The following is a 12812-nucleotide window of genomic DNA, read 5'->3' as shown; positions in this document are numbered from 1 at the left end:
TGTTCAAGAAATTCTAGCAGCAAAATTTTAGGTTAAAATATACAGTCTTTCTCTAATCTATTTGTCCAGACTTGATTGCACTTTACTTTCTCTACCTCATTCTGCGCTCTAGACAAACTGACTTTGTTTCCATTCCCTATAAACGACACTCCATCTCCTACTGCCATGTCTTTGTACAGTACACTCTCCTGGGAAGAGCTTTCCTCACCTCCTCCTCTTTGAAACCCCACCTACCTTTAAGGCTCAGCTCAAATTTGGCCTTTTCCTAAAGGTCTTTCCTAATCCCCTCAATCCTTAGTGTTCTCCCATCCCCAATTACTCTATGTGTGACTTCTGGGTGTGTATCCTTCATTTACGAACCAGTTAATGGGTTGTATCTATGTAGTAGAACGTAAGATCCTTGAGGGCAGGCACTAACTTATTTTTGTAATTGCATCTCCAGAACCTTGCATATTGCCTGGCACATAAATAGTGGGCGCAAAATAAATGTTAGGGAATTGGTGATTGATTGATTAAAGAAGAAGGGGAGGGACATGAAGTTTGGCACAGGAGGCCGTCTCAGAGAGGATGGGTCAACGACATGCGGGGGAGGGTCAGTGTAAGGAGGAGGAGTCTGCATGATGAGTAGAATGGCTGGGGAGGGTCTGGAGGAAGAAGAAGGAGGTATTACAGGGCATCAAAAGAAAAGGAGGGAGGACGGAATGTGTGGGAGGGTGGAGAAGGGGGTGGGCTGTGCAAGGACGGAGTCCAGAAGAGGAAGTGGTCTCTGTTTAGTGAGGGGCTGGGGTCTTCAAATTCAGGGGGCGTGCCCCATCTATTCCCCGCCCCAGGTCCCCTTTTCCTTAGCCCCTTCTCACTGATATCTCTGGATCCCCATTCTTACCGCCTCCTACCCTAACCCTTCCCTTGCCCAGGGATGGTGCCGAGGGAGCGCTCCCATCTGCTGCAGAGAAGCTGGGGCGGCTACAGTAGCAGTAGCCGCAGCAGCCGCAGCAGCAGCAGCAGCGGGGGTGGCCTGTCTTGGGCATGCGCACCAGCACTGCGGCTGCGGGCCGGGAGGCGGTGGTGGGCCGGGGGCAGACCTCGGAAGACCCCCCCACCCCCTCCTCTATGTATGCCTTCTACTCGCTCCTGGTCTACATCTTTTACACCCTCTTCCGAAGGGATGGGGAGGGAGCAGCTACAGCAGCTCACACCCGGGACCCCTCGCAGGTGAGAGACAGGTCAGAGTGGGAAAGAGGATGGATGGGATGGCGAGTAAGGGTTTGCCTGAGCTCCTCTGCCCTTGGGAGGAGCCCACTTGACCTTATACCAGTCTATGTCTCCAAACCCACTTCTCTAAATGAGCTTCTGTACCCAGATTTGGGGGAGGGGTCTTTGCTGGAGCCTCTACCAACCTGTTCCCCCTTCTCTGGGGGAGGGGTCTCCGCTTGAGGCCACCCTAACCAGTGCTTGCTGCCTGGGCCCACCCTAACCTGTGCTTGCCACCACCACTTGTGGTGAAAGCAGAGCAGTTGATACTCCCCCACCCTATTTGAGGACGAATACAGCATCACTGCCTAGCTCAGGTTTGTACAGCCTCATTCCCCAGCACAAGCCTGAGAGGTTGGCATGGCTTACAACTAACAGCTCAGGTGACAGAGGAATGGTTCCTGAAGCTCCCTTCCCATCTCTGTTCTGATCCCCAGCCTAAGTATAGAATAGCTTTTCACTTCTCCCATAACCACGTCAGGAAGGGGGAGTTGACCCCACTTTGCCTTGAGGCTCCCATTCTTTTTCTCCTTTCTTAGGGTACTGGCTCCCTCCCCAGAAATAGCCGCCATCGCCGCCGCCACCGACCACAGCAAGATCTCTGGACTGAGCTGAATGGCCTAGACAGTATGTGACCTACTAAGTCAGGGCTATGGGAAAATTGGGCAGTCCAGAAAAAAAGAGGGCAACCTTCCCACTCTACCATCATTGATTCCTCTGTGAGCTCAGCATGGCCATTTTCTAACTCCCTGTGTAGCCCTGGCCTTACTCTTCTTCGACTTCTCACTTTTCTTCTAATACACTGTAGGCTCCTCAGACCCAGACTCTGATAATGACAGGGATGGGAAGCAGGAGGTGCCAGCTGAGGGAGCTGCAGGCAGCTCCCCAGAGGTCTCTCTGGAAGAAGCCATCACCCACCTGGCTGAATTCCTGTCTCTCCAGCTGGGGACAGGTGAAGGCTGGACAAGGTCTGTGGACCCAGACAAGGTAAGCCTGGTTCTTCCCTTATCCCTCTTTCACTCCCTTTAGATTTATATAATGTCAGAACTGAAAAAACCTTCTAAGATCTAGTCCAACCACCTCCCTTTACACAGGGAGAAACTGAGGACTTTACTAGGGTATCAGGACTGATACTAGAAACCAGGTCTCCTGATTCCTAAATTGGTGGGCTTTCCTTGCAGCCCATGATTCAGTCTGACAGAGGAGAGGCTCTTGAAGGTACTTTTTCCTTCTTTAGTCTTATCCCTTATCCCCACGTCTCTTTTCCTAACTTTCTGCCAGTCAGCACATCTCTTCTTCTTTGAGGAACCTATGGTACAGTAAAAAAAAAAAAAAAAGCCAGAGAATCTAAGTTTGAATCTTGAGTTTTCTTTTTAGCTGAGTCCTCAGGCCTCAGTTTCCTCATATGTAAAATGGGGAATAGGGAGGATGATTAGCTAATCCCTAAGATAGCTTCCAATTCTAAATCCTATGAACCAGCCTGCCCCAGAACTGCATCTGCCTGTAAAGCCTTAGAACCTATGGCCCTTTTTGTTGTGACTGCTATCCCTTCTCTCTGACCATCCCTGTTTCCTCACAATCACCACAGCCCCCTGCTCTAATCCTTCCCCAAATTCCCCACTGACCCTAACCCCCAAACTCCCAGGCTCCCCTGCTGCTGACACTGACTGGGCAGCTCCTGGCAGTGGTAGCCTGGCTGCAAGGGCCAGGGGAGAATCGACCCCCAAGGCTCCAGCATGGCCTCCAGCATCAGCTTTCTGGATCCCAGCAGACCGGGGCCTCCGCCCCTGCTACAGCTCCAACTTCATCTTCAGGAGGGCAGCCCTTAGCCCCAGATGGTATATGGGGCATAATGGAGTGGGGGAGGATGGTTTTGATCCTGGAGGGAGGTGAAGATCCTACTGCTTCAGGATCCCTGGGGAAACTAGGGTTTGGAGAGTGGATAGAGGGCTGAGGGCCAAGATACTCTTTCCAGCTTTTTTTCCTTGAGTGCTCCCTGTTTGGGGTTAAGAGTGCTCCTCAGCCCAGATATAGCCCCATCTCCTGTTCCAAAGTAATGATTCTCTATTCTCCTTGCACCCTTCCTCATCTCCCCACACAGGTTCAAGGGGAACCATGAGGGGTGAGCCTAAGGGACAACCCCAGCCAAGGGAAGAGGAACATAGAGACTGGCAGTGGCTGGAGGGGACCACCCTGGGGCAGGTAAGAGAACCTGGAAACATCTGCAGGATCAGCCCTGGAGTTGAGGAAGAGGCTACCCCAGAGCAGAAAAGGATTCTATGAGGATGGGTAGGGAAGAAAGGGAGCTAAGCAAGGTTTTATGAGGAAGAATTGGGAGGCAGAAGAGGGGGCTAAGGATAAGTAACAAGTAGGCATGCCCAGACAGGTAAGAGATTGGGAGGAGGGGAGGGGGAGAAGAGCCCTGGAGCCAAGGAGCTGAATGCCTTATGTCTAAGCAAGAGGTCATGGGAGGTAGGGGAGCAGGAAGTTTGTTGTGGAGAGATGGAGGGGGAGGGGGAAGAGTGCTGTTTGCCCCAGGACTCTAGGGGGTACTATGAGATAGGTGAATGAAGCGTTTTGTGAGTGTAGGGAGGAAGAGTTGGGGGAATAAGGACCTGACAGATCGGGAGGAGGTTAGTGAGGGGACTACCTGATGATGTCAGTATATAGGGAGAAGATGCCGTTCAAATTCATGGAGTATCAGTTGCATTCAGAACCCTGGGATGAGTCCCAAGGCAAGGCACTGGGGGGGAAACAACAACCTTTGGGATAGGACAGGGTCTAGGAATCACTCCCCCCAGCCCCACCACATCCACAGCTTCCCCCAAACCATTTACCCCAGATAGAGGAACTGAAGCAACAGCTAGAGCGCCAGGAGGAGGAACTGAGTCGACTTCGGCTGGGAGTGGTGAGGCCTATCTATACTCCTGGGTCCCCGTAAGGCAGAGTCCCTGTAAGATGAGGGGAGGACGTGGGCTACTTGGCACCTGAATGAATCCTTTTTGGGGAAGGAGGGGAAGCAATCCCACCTGACACATGAACCTGGGGGAAGAAAAGGATTCCTGCTTCTGGGCTCTTGTAAGGTAATGGATTGGAAAGGAGGAAGGGGATGGGGATTCCTGGGTTCCAAGGGGATACATTCCCTCCCAGGGAGTAACAGACTCTGAGAAGAGGATTCAGCACCTGACACTGGAGAATGAGGCCTTGAAACAGAGCCTGAGCCTCACCAGGGACCTGCTGCTCCAGTGGGGGCCTGGGTCCCTCGTCCGGACTCCCTCCCCTGCCCAGGTAACTCCTTTCTGAAGGTAACTCTTATTCCAGGTGACTTCACACCACTTCCTCTCCTCCTTACAGTTGAGAGAGATGGCAGTCTAGAAAGATGTTGGAAAGTGTTAAAGGACCTCCCTAGGTTCAGATCTTTGCTCCATTACTATGGGATATTGCAGAAATTACTTCACTGCTCCGGGCCTCAGTTTCCTTATTGTCAAAATGCCAGTTAGGCCCATCTAAAGTCCTTTCTAGCCCTAATCTATGAGCCTATGACTCTGCCCCCTGCCGCTGGCACTCACTCTACCCTGACAATCCAGAAGTACCATTCTAGATCTTGTCCATTTTTTTCAGCCTGGTCACTTGGGTTTTGTATTTTGTTTTGTTTGTTGATTAGTCATGTCTGACTCTCTATGACCACATTTGTGGTTTTCTTGGCAAAGATACTGGAGTGGTTTGCCATTTCTTTCTCTGACTCATTTTACAGATGAGGAAACTGAGGCAAAAAGGGTTAAGTGACTTGCCCAGGGTCACACAGCTAGGAAGCATCTGAGGCTGAATTTGAACTCAGATCCTCCTAACTCTAGGGTCCAGTATCAGGATATACTACTTCACCACCTAGCTGCCTATGCATGGGCTGTGGGTGGGGATAAGCCCTCTCCCCCAACTCTTCATTTCCCATATTGCCAGGAAATGGGCTTCTATAGGTATTGTGACTTCCAATATCATTCACCCAAGACCTAGTCCTCCTATGTATTGGGTATGTAAATGGGTTGCTGGGTTTGGGGGATTTTTTGGGGAGAAGAAGCACAGAGATACAGAATTTGATGATCTTTAAGGTTCTTCTAGCTCTGACACTCTGTGAGCTAGTCTCCCCAAACCTACCACTGCCACTTTGCTCTCTGCCCCTCACCAGGCCTGCTTCCATGCTTCTATACCATCCCTACCCCCCCAGCTAGAGAGAGCAGAGACCTCAGGGTTTAGGTAGTCCTCCAGACAGGACTCTGTGCCCATCAACTCCTGACTCCCAAGTCTCCCTCCCACCAACAGGAGGAGGCAGAGGTCCTGGTGGAACTTAGGAGTCGGCTGAGAGAGACTGAAGAGACAACTGAGACCCTCAGGGCCCAGGTGAGGACCTGACCAGACTGGGGAGGGGAATAATCATCTATATAGCACCTACTATGCTCCAGGGGCTTTGATCCTCACAACAACCTTGGGAGGTAGGTACTGTACTATCCCCATTTTACAGTTGAGGAAACTGAAGCCAACAGAGGTGAAATGACATACCCAGAGTCTCACAGCTAGTAAGTGTCTAAGATCAGATTTGAACTCAGATCTTTCCAACTCCAGGCCCAGTGCTACAGCCACTGTGCAACCTAGCTGCCCTCTGACTAGGGAGTGTGGGGTGAGTTAAAAGAATAGCTGGGCGAGGACAGGACCCTAGTGTTCCCCCCACCACCCCATGACAGACTGTCTTGGGGGGGGGCAGCTAGGAGTACAGGAAGGGCAGCTGTGGGAGCTTCAGGGGGCCCTTCAAGAGCTGCAGCTCGAGGCAGCTGTCCAGGAGTCTGAGCGAAGGAGCAAGAGGGAGCTGAGGCAGATCCTAAGCCAACTGGCAGGTATGGTGAAATGAGGGTTTCAGACTGGGAAGGGAGCTGAATCTGGGCAGGTGCCCCAGGGTCCTCCCTCACCATCAATCTCTCCTTCCCCTCTCTGCCCCACCCAGGACTTCGAGGGCACATAGTTGCCTTGCGCCAGGGCTGCGGGGACCTTCGTGGGCTGGTCATTGCCTTCACCCAGAACTACCAGGGGGCTCTGAAGGAGGCCCAAGGACAGGTCAGTAGCTGCCCTTCCCAAGTTGCCTTTCCCCCTCCCACTGCCACTCCAGGAAACCTACTACTAAAGCACTTCCCACATGTCTGCTCTGCAGATGGGGCACTGTGCTGAAACAGAAGTAAAGTACGCCATACCAGGTAACTATATTATTTTACCCAATATCACAGGATAAGGGTATTCAAGAGGTTACAAAACAAAGTCCTATGTGAGGTCAGGGGAAAAGGCTGTTTGTTATCAAAAGAGGACATCAGGGAAGGCTTCCTAGAGGTGTCATTTGAGATTGGCTTTGAAGGATAGATAGGAATTTTTTTTTTAAAGCAATTGGGGTTAAGTAACTTGCTCAAGGTTACACAGCCAGTTATTTCTGGGTGTGGTGCTAAGTATCAGAGCCTGGATTCGATCCCAGGTCACCCCGACTCTGGGGCTGGTGCTCTTACTCACTCAGCCACCTGGCCACCCCTAAGCAATTGGGGTTAAATAACTTGCTCAAGGTTACAGGGCCAGGTGTTTCTGGGTGGGTGCTAAGTGTCTGAGCCCAGATTCGATCCCAGGTCATCCCGACTCTGGGGCTGGTGCTCTTACTTGCTGTGCTACCTGGCCACCCTGATAGATAGGAATTTAAACACAGATAGGGAGGACTAGCACCCCAGACACAGGGAAAGCAGAAGGCATGGAGATGTCAGAGCACTATAGGTTTGACGTGTTTTTGGTGGACAGCTAAAAGGGACAGTTTTCACATCCAGTTCAGAGTTCCTTTCTCCCTTCCTTCTGGTGCTTAATGAGTATTTAATTAATATTACTAAATGCCAGTAGAATTAAGCCTAAAGGCAGGGACAGCGTTGCTTTAAAAGTATTTCTATACCTAGCACCCAGCATCATTCTTAGCATATATAGTAGGTACCTAATAAATGCTCATTGATTAACTGTTGGTAGTACCAAATGATGGAGAACTTCCATTGTCAAATGGAGCAATCTAAACTTTTATCTGAAGTGAGTAGGGAGCCATTGAAGATTTTCAAGTCAGGGTGTGATGTTCCTGGCTCTATGTTTAAGAAAGATTATTCTTAGAACATCGAGGTGACAAAATGGATAGAGCACTGATCCTAGAATCAGGAAGACCTGAGTTCAAATTCAGCCTCAGACACTTACTAGTTCTGTGACCCTGGGCAAGTCACTTAACCAATTTCCTTCCCTCAAAAAAGATTATTCTTACACAATACTTGGGAGGGAAGAGAGTAGAGGCAGAAAGATCTCTTAGAAGGCTATTGGGTTTTTTTTTGGGGGGGGGTTGCTTTTTGGAGGGGGTAGGGCAGGGCAATTGGGGTTAAGTAACTTGCCCAAGGTCACATGGCTAGTAAGTGTTAAGTGTCTGAGGTCAGATTTGAACTCAGGTCCTCCTGATTTCAGGGCCAGTGCTCTGTTGACTTCGCCACCTAGCCACCCCTTAAAAGGCTATTGTAATAGTTGAAGGTTAAAGGTGATGACAGTGGGAATGGAGGGAAAGGATGAATGCTAGAGATCATGTAGAAATTCTATCAACAAATAGTCAAGTCAAAAGGTGGAGCAGAGGTTTGAGTGGGAAAGATAATAAGCTTAATTTTGAATTTGTTGAATTTAAGATGCAGGTGGAAATCCCTTTAGGTAGCTGGAGATGTAGAACAAGTCTGACCCTGAGTCAGGTTCTATTTCTAGCCTTTTACCAAGCATCCCTGAGATTAATCCAGTTCTAGCCCTAACCTCTAAATCCTCATTTTCGGCACCAATTTCCTAATCCTGTCTCTTACAGAATCTTAGAGCCCCCAAACACTTCAGAGGGCATTGGAATGTAGCAAAAAGAGCATCAGATTTGAAGTCATGCTGGGAACCTGGGTCTGACTCTGGACTGAGATTTTTTTTTTGCTTCTGTGACCTTGGGAAAATAATTCTCTCTTTGACCCTCAGTGTCTTCATCTATAAAACGAAGGATTGGACTAGCCAAGTCTAAGAGCCCTTCCAGATCCCAATGTGGGATCCTAATGCAAAAGCCACCTGAACAGGAATTCCCATACCCTACTGTGTCTCTCTCCCAGGTGTGCTGGGCCTTGGGGGAGCTATCAGGCAGTCATTGGGGAAGGCAAGTCCCTGAAGAGCGTAAGAAACCCAGAAGAGCCTATCAGGGCCGACTACTAGAGCTCAGAGGTATGGATGGGTTGGGGAGAGTTATCCTCACTCTGCAAGTGAACATATACTGGCCTTCAACTCCTTTGCCCATTTTTTTCTCTTTTAATGGAGCTGGTGGTGGGAAATAAGCAGAGTGGGGTCACTGCATAGGCGTAGGATAGAATGGATGACTTCTGAGTTCTCTTCAACCGTCAGGAGGCCGAAGTGTAGGGAGGTGTTTAAAGGGTGACCAGTTGCATTGAGTCCTATGGTCCTGCCTTCCCACAGGGAACATCAGAGTGCTGTGCAGGCTGAAGCCAGGGAACCCTGGGAACCTGCTGAATGTGAACCCAGGTCCTGGGGGCACAATTACTGCAAACTACAGAGGGCGCCAGCGTCACTTCCGCCTAGACAGGGTATTCCCACCTGATGCCACCCAAGAAGAGGTGATCACTTGATATCTCTCTCTATAGATAGAAAATATACATATTTATATGGAATATGAATGTATATATTAATGTGCAATATGAATATATGTATATATTCACATTATTATATCCTTCTTCCATGCACAGTAGATAGTATCAGGCATTTAATAACGAAGACTCATCTTCTGAGACTTCTCCTGAGTTCCAATCTTGTCCTTAGACATTACTTACTAGCTTTGTGACCCCGGGCAAGTCACTTAATCCTGTTTGCCTCAACTTGCTCATCTGGAAAATGAGAAGGAAATGCCAGACTGCTTCAGTTATCTTTGCCAAGAAAACCACAGATGGGGTCACAAAGTCACTAAAATGAATGAATTGAAATGACTCAACAACAACTTCAATGTAAGGAAAGCTTTCCACAGGGATAAGAGATCTTTGATATTGAGTCCAACATTGTTCTCCCCCAAACCCTCACCCCATTGCTCAGATGGAGAAACTGAGGCCTAAAGAGGGGCAGGTGATTGTGCCCAAGGTTACTTAAATCAGCCTGGTGTAGAGTCAGGAATCAAATACAGATCTCTACTCCATCAAGGAATTCCCCTAGGTGCTAGAGGAGATGACCTGCCTCTCTCCACCTCCCACCAAGCACCATTTTACTTTGATCTTTCCTGTTCTCTTTTCCTTAGAACTTCCCTCTTCCCCCAGAGTTCCTACAGTTAGATATGTGGAGGCCCAGACACAATATGATTCAAACACTCTTTCACACTTTCCCTTATCTAGTGTCTTTATATCATCCCCCAGGTGTTTAGGGAGTTAGAACCTGCCGTGCTGTCCTGTCTCCAAGGTTATAGTGTCTGCATTTTCACCTATGGCCAGACTGGGACTGGCAAGACCTACAGCATGGAGGTGGGAGCAGGATCCCACAGCTGGGGAATGAGGTGGGGAGGGAAGCCTTCTCATTAGGATGGGGGACTAAGGAGGTAAGGAGGGCCACCCCTAAGGGTAAATGGAATGGGAAGCCCCAGGAGCCAAAGACTGAGATCTGAGCCTGATACTTTCCTATTCCCATCCCATGTCCCACTCAGGGTCCTCTGGAGGACCCAGGCATCGCCCCAAGAGCCCTGCAGTCACTCTTCCGGGAGATGGGGGCACAGGGAGGGCCAAGACAGCACCGTGTGACAGTCAGCATGGTCGAGATCTACAATGAGGCTGTGAGGTCAGTATCCAAACATGCTCCCTCATCCTCACCCACCCCACCCCCAATCTCCCTGCCCAAAATATTGCCTTGATCTACCCATCTAAAAGTATCATCCCTGGGGCGGCCAGGTAGCACAGCAAGTAAGAGCACCGGCTCCAGTGTTGAGAAGACCTGGAGATCGAATCCCGGGCTCAGACACTCAGCACCACACCCAGAAATAACTGGCCGTGTAACCTTGAGCAAGTTACTTAACCCCGATTGCTTAAAAAAAATAAAAATAAAAGTATCATCCCTCACACCCCATCCAGGCTGGGTCTCGCCTATACTCCTGTTTTATCTCCCCTCAGGGATCTCCTGGCCTCAGGACCCCCTGAGCGCCTTACAGTGCGTCAGGGACCAGAGGGCTGTGGGGGAATCCATGTGCCTGGCCTCACCTGCTGGGATGTGTCTGATCTAAGGGCTCTGCACAAGGTAACCCCTAACCCTTGATGCTCAACATCAGGTAACCTCTTGACCTCACTGCCTTGACCAGCTGTGTAATATAAAATCTCCCAGATCTAATCCCTCTACTTGGGAGAGCTTCCCAAGGTAACCTCTGACCTCACCTGTATTTCCCCATGCAAAGAACCACCCCTCTGCCCCTTGGTGCTCTCAGGACCTAAAGGACAGATTATTGTGCCATGTAGATGCTGAATCTGGGGAGGCGAAACCGAGCCACAGCTGCCACACACATGAATGAGCACAGCTCTCGTTCCCATGCCCTAGTCACCCTGACGCTGACCACTGCACCCCCTCCTCATGGCCCAGGAACGGCAGGTATCAGCCCCAGGCCTGACAGTGCCTGCACCCCTAGCCGGGAGGCCCCACTTGCACAATCACTACTGATACCTACATCCCGTCTCACAGACGGCACGGTGAGCCCCAACACTGACCCTTCCCACCCACAGGGACACTACACCTGGTGGACCTGGCAGGTTCTGAGCGGGTGTGGAAGGCGGTGATGACAGAGTCCAGTGGCAGGGCTGGCGTCGGAGGCCGGAGACTTCGGGAAGCACAGACCATCAACCGCTCACTGCTGGCCCTGGGGGGCGTGATGGCAGCCCTCCGGGCACGCCAGCCCCACGTTCCCTTTCGAGACTCTCAACTCACCCGGCTGCTGCAACCCGCGCTGGGCCCTGGGGCCACTGCTGTAATGCTGGTGCAGGTGGGCAAACCCGGGACTGGGGGCGTGGCCTGGCCAGTAGGGGAGGGCCCTTCTCGAGCTAATGCTTCATTAGCATATTCCGTTTCGTATCACGTCCAGATGGGCTCTAGCGCTGGTAACGGAATTCATTCAGGTGAAGCGAGTCATTTGCATAAAGTGTCTCTCCTTGATGGAGAGGACTGAGGGGATGGGAAGTTACCCAACCCCCACCGCTACTTTCCCTCTCTCCTAGATCTCATCACGCCCAGAGGATGTGGGAGAGACGGTGTGCTCCCTGAAGTTCGCTGAACGTGTGAGCCAAGTGGAGCTGGGACCCGCCCGGCGCCACAGAACTCCAACCTCGGGGACCCCAACGTCGCCCAGCACCGAGGGCACTCCTTCCTTGGGGACCCCAACCACACCTGGCCCTGAGGGAATCTCCCCACAAGCAGAGCAGCCCTCTCCTTCCGGGAGACTCCCTCCTCTGTAACCCCATCCTGTGTCCTGACAGCCCATGCTCAGGGCTAGGGGAGAACCTCTGGCGGGCTGGGACTGAGGATTGTACATTTCCCAAGATACTGAAATAAAAAAGGTCTGCCCTCAAATGCAGAGGTAGATTTGGCCCCTCCCAGAAGTCTAGGGACTCCCCACTCCAAGCTCTTACCCATGCTTTTTGGATGGGGGTGAACCTCCCATAGATCTCAACCCTTCCATTTTACATCTTCTTCCCCCACCTCTTATCAAACCCTTACTCTTATCAGCCGCGCCCAGCAGGGTGCCCAGACCCCACAGGAAAGGGGGAGGGGAGACCTCAGCTGTGACCACCCACCCCCAATCACAGACTTTGGGTTTTAAAGTGTCTCAGTCCTTTATTGCCTCTATCCCTGTGTGCCCTGACCCCCGACAAGCCCTGAAGCTCTGGCGCAACCAGCTCACATCCCTTTTCTCTACCCCTGCCCCCCACAACAAAGGTGCTAGTTCCTCCCCTCCCCAAGCCCAAGGCAGGGGCCATAGGCAGAGTCCCAGCCTCTTCTTTCAGCCTGGAGATAGTATAAACTGGAGAACAGACAGGACCTGATGGATGGAGGGGGAAAACATGATAGGAAAGAGTATAATGGAGATGTTGCGGGGTGGGGATAGTGGAAACAATTTTAGGTCCTGTCAGGAAAATTGGGTTGGGGGGGGTCTCAGTTTTGGCTCTAACTCATTGGATGACCTTGGGTAATTCCTTCACCTCAATGAACTTGTTTTTTCTCTCTGCAAAATTAGGGGGTTAAACTCTTGAGATCTCAAAGGTCCTTCCCAGTTCTAAGATTCTGTGACAAATGGACTGTCCCCAGGGCTCCAACCAGGATCCAACTACAAAGTGAGTCTCTTTCTCACTGTCTCTCTCTCTCTCTGGGAAGCCATGGCAGTATCATTCCACAAGGGAAGTGGTTCTAATAAATTTTTCAAAAGACTCAGTTTGCTCTTATTTTTTTCCCCATCTGGTTTTAAATCCTATGACTGA

General features: G+C 50.8%; 1 protein-coding gene across 1 annotated transcript; it reads left to right on the top strand.

The window, feature by feature from the left end:
• Positions 1-943: 943 nt before the first annotated feature.
• KIFC2 (kinesin family member C2) lies at positions 944-12765 on the top strand. The gene is made up of 18 exons (XM_069096989.1): positions 944-1212; positions 1791-1878; positions 2060-2238; positions 2897-3089; positions 3353-3453; positions 4094-4159; positions 4402-4539; positions 5569-5646; positions 6008-6137; positions 6245-6354; positions 8424-8532; positions 8782-8939; positions 9723-9827; positions 10007-10137; positions 10467-10590; positions 10806-10935; positions 11067-11323; positions 11556-12765. Exons 1-18 carry the CDS (start codon positions 1027-1029, stop codon positions 11790-11792), a joined length of 2520 nt encoding a protein of 839 aa, XP_068953090.1. The 5' UTR covers positions 944-1026; the 3' UTR covers positions 11793-12765.
• Positions 12766-12812: the final 47 nt, after the last annotated feature.

The sequence above is a fragment of the Petaurus breviceps genome, unplaced genomic scaffold, assembly GCF_028583685.1.
Source record: "Petaurus breviceps papuanus isolate PSGF00001 unplaced genomic scaffold, PetGlider_PUasm1.0 350, whole genome shotgun sequence".
NCBI lineage: Eukaryota > Metazoa > Chordata > Mammalia > Diprotodontia > Petauridae > Petaurus > Petaurus breviceps.
The sequence above is the reverse complement of the archived record's forward strand: the minus strand, read 5'-3'. Positions and strand labels throughout refer to the sequence as shown.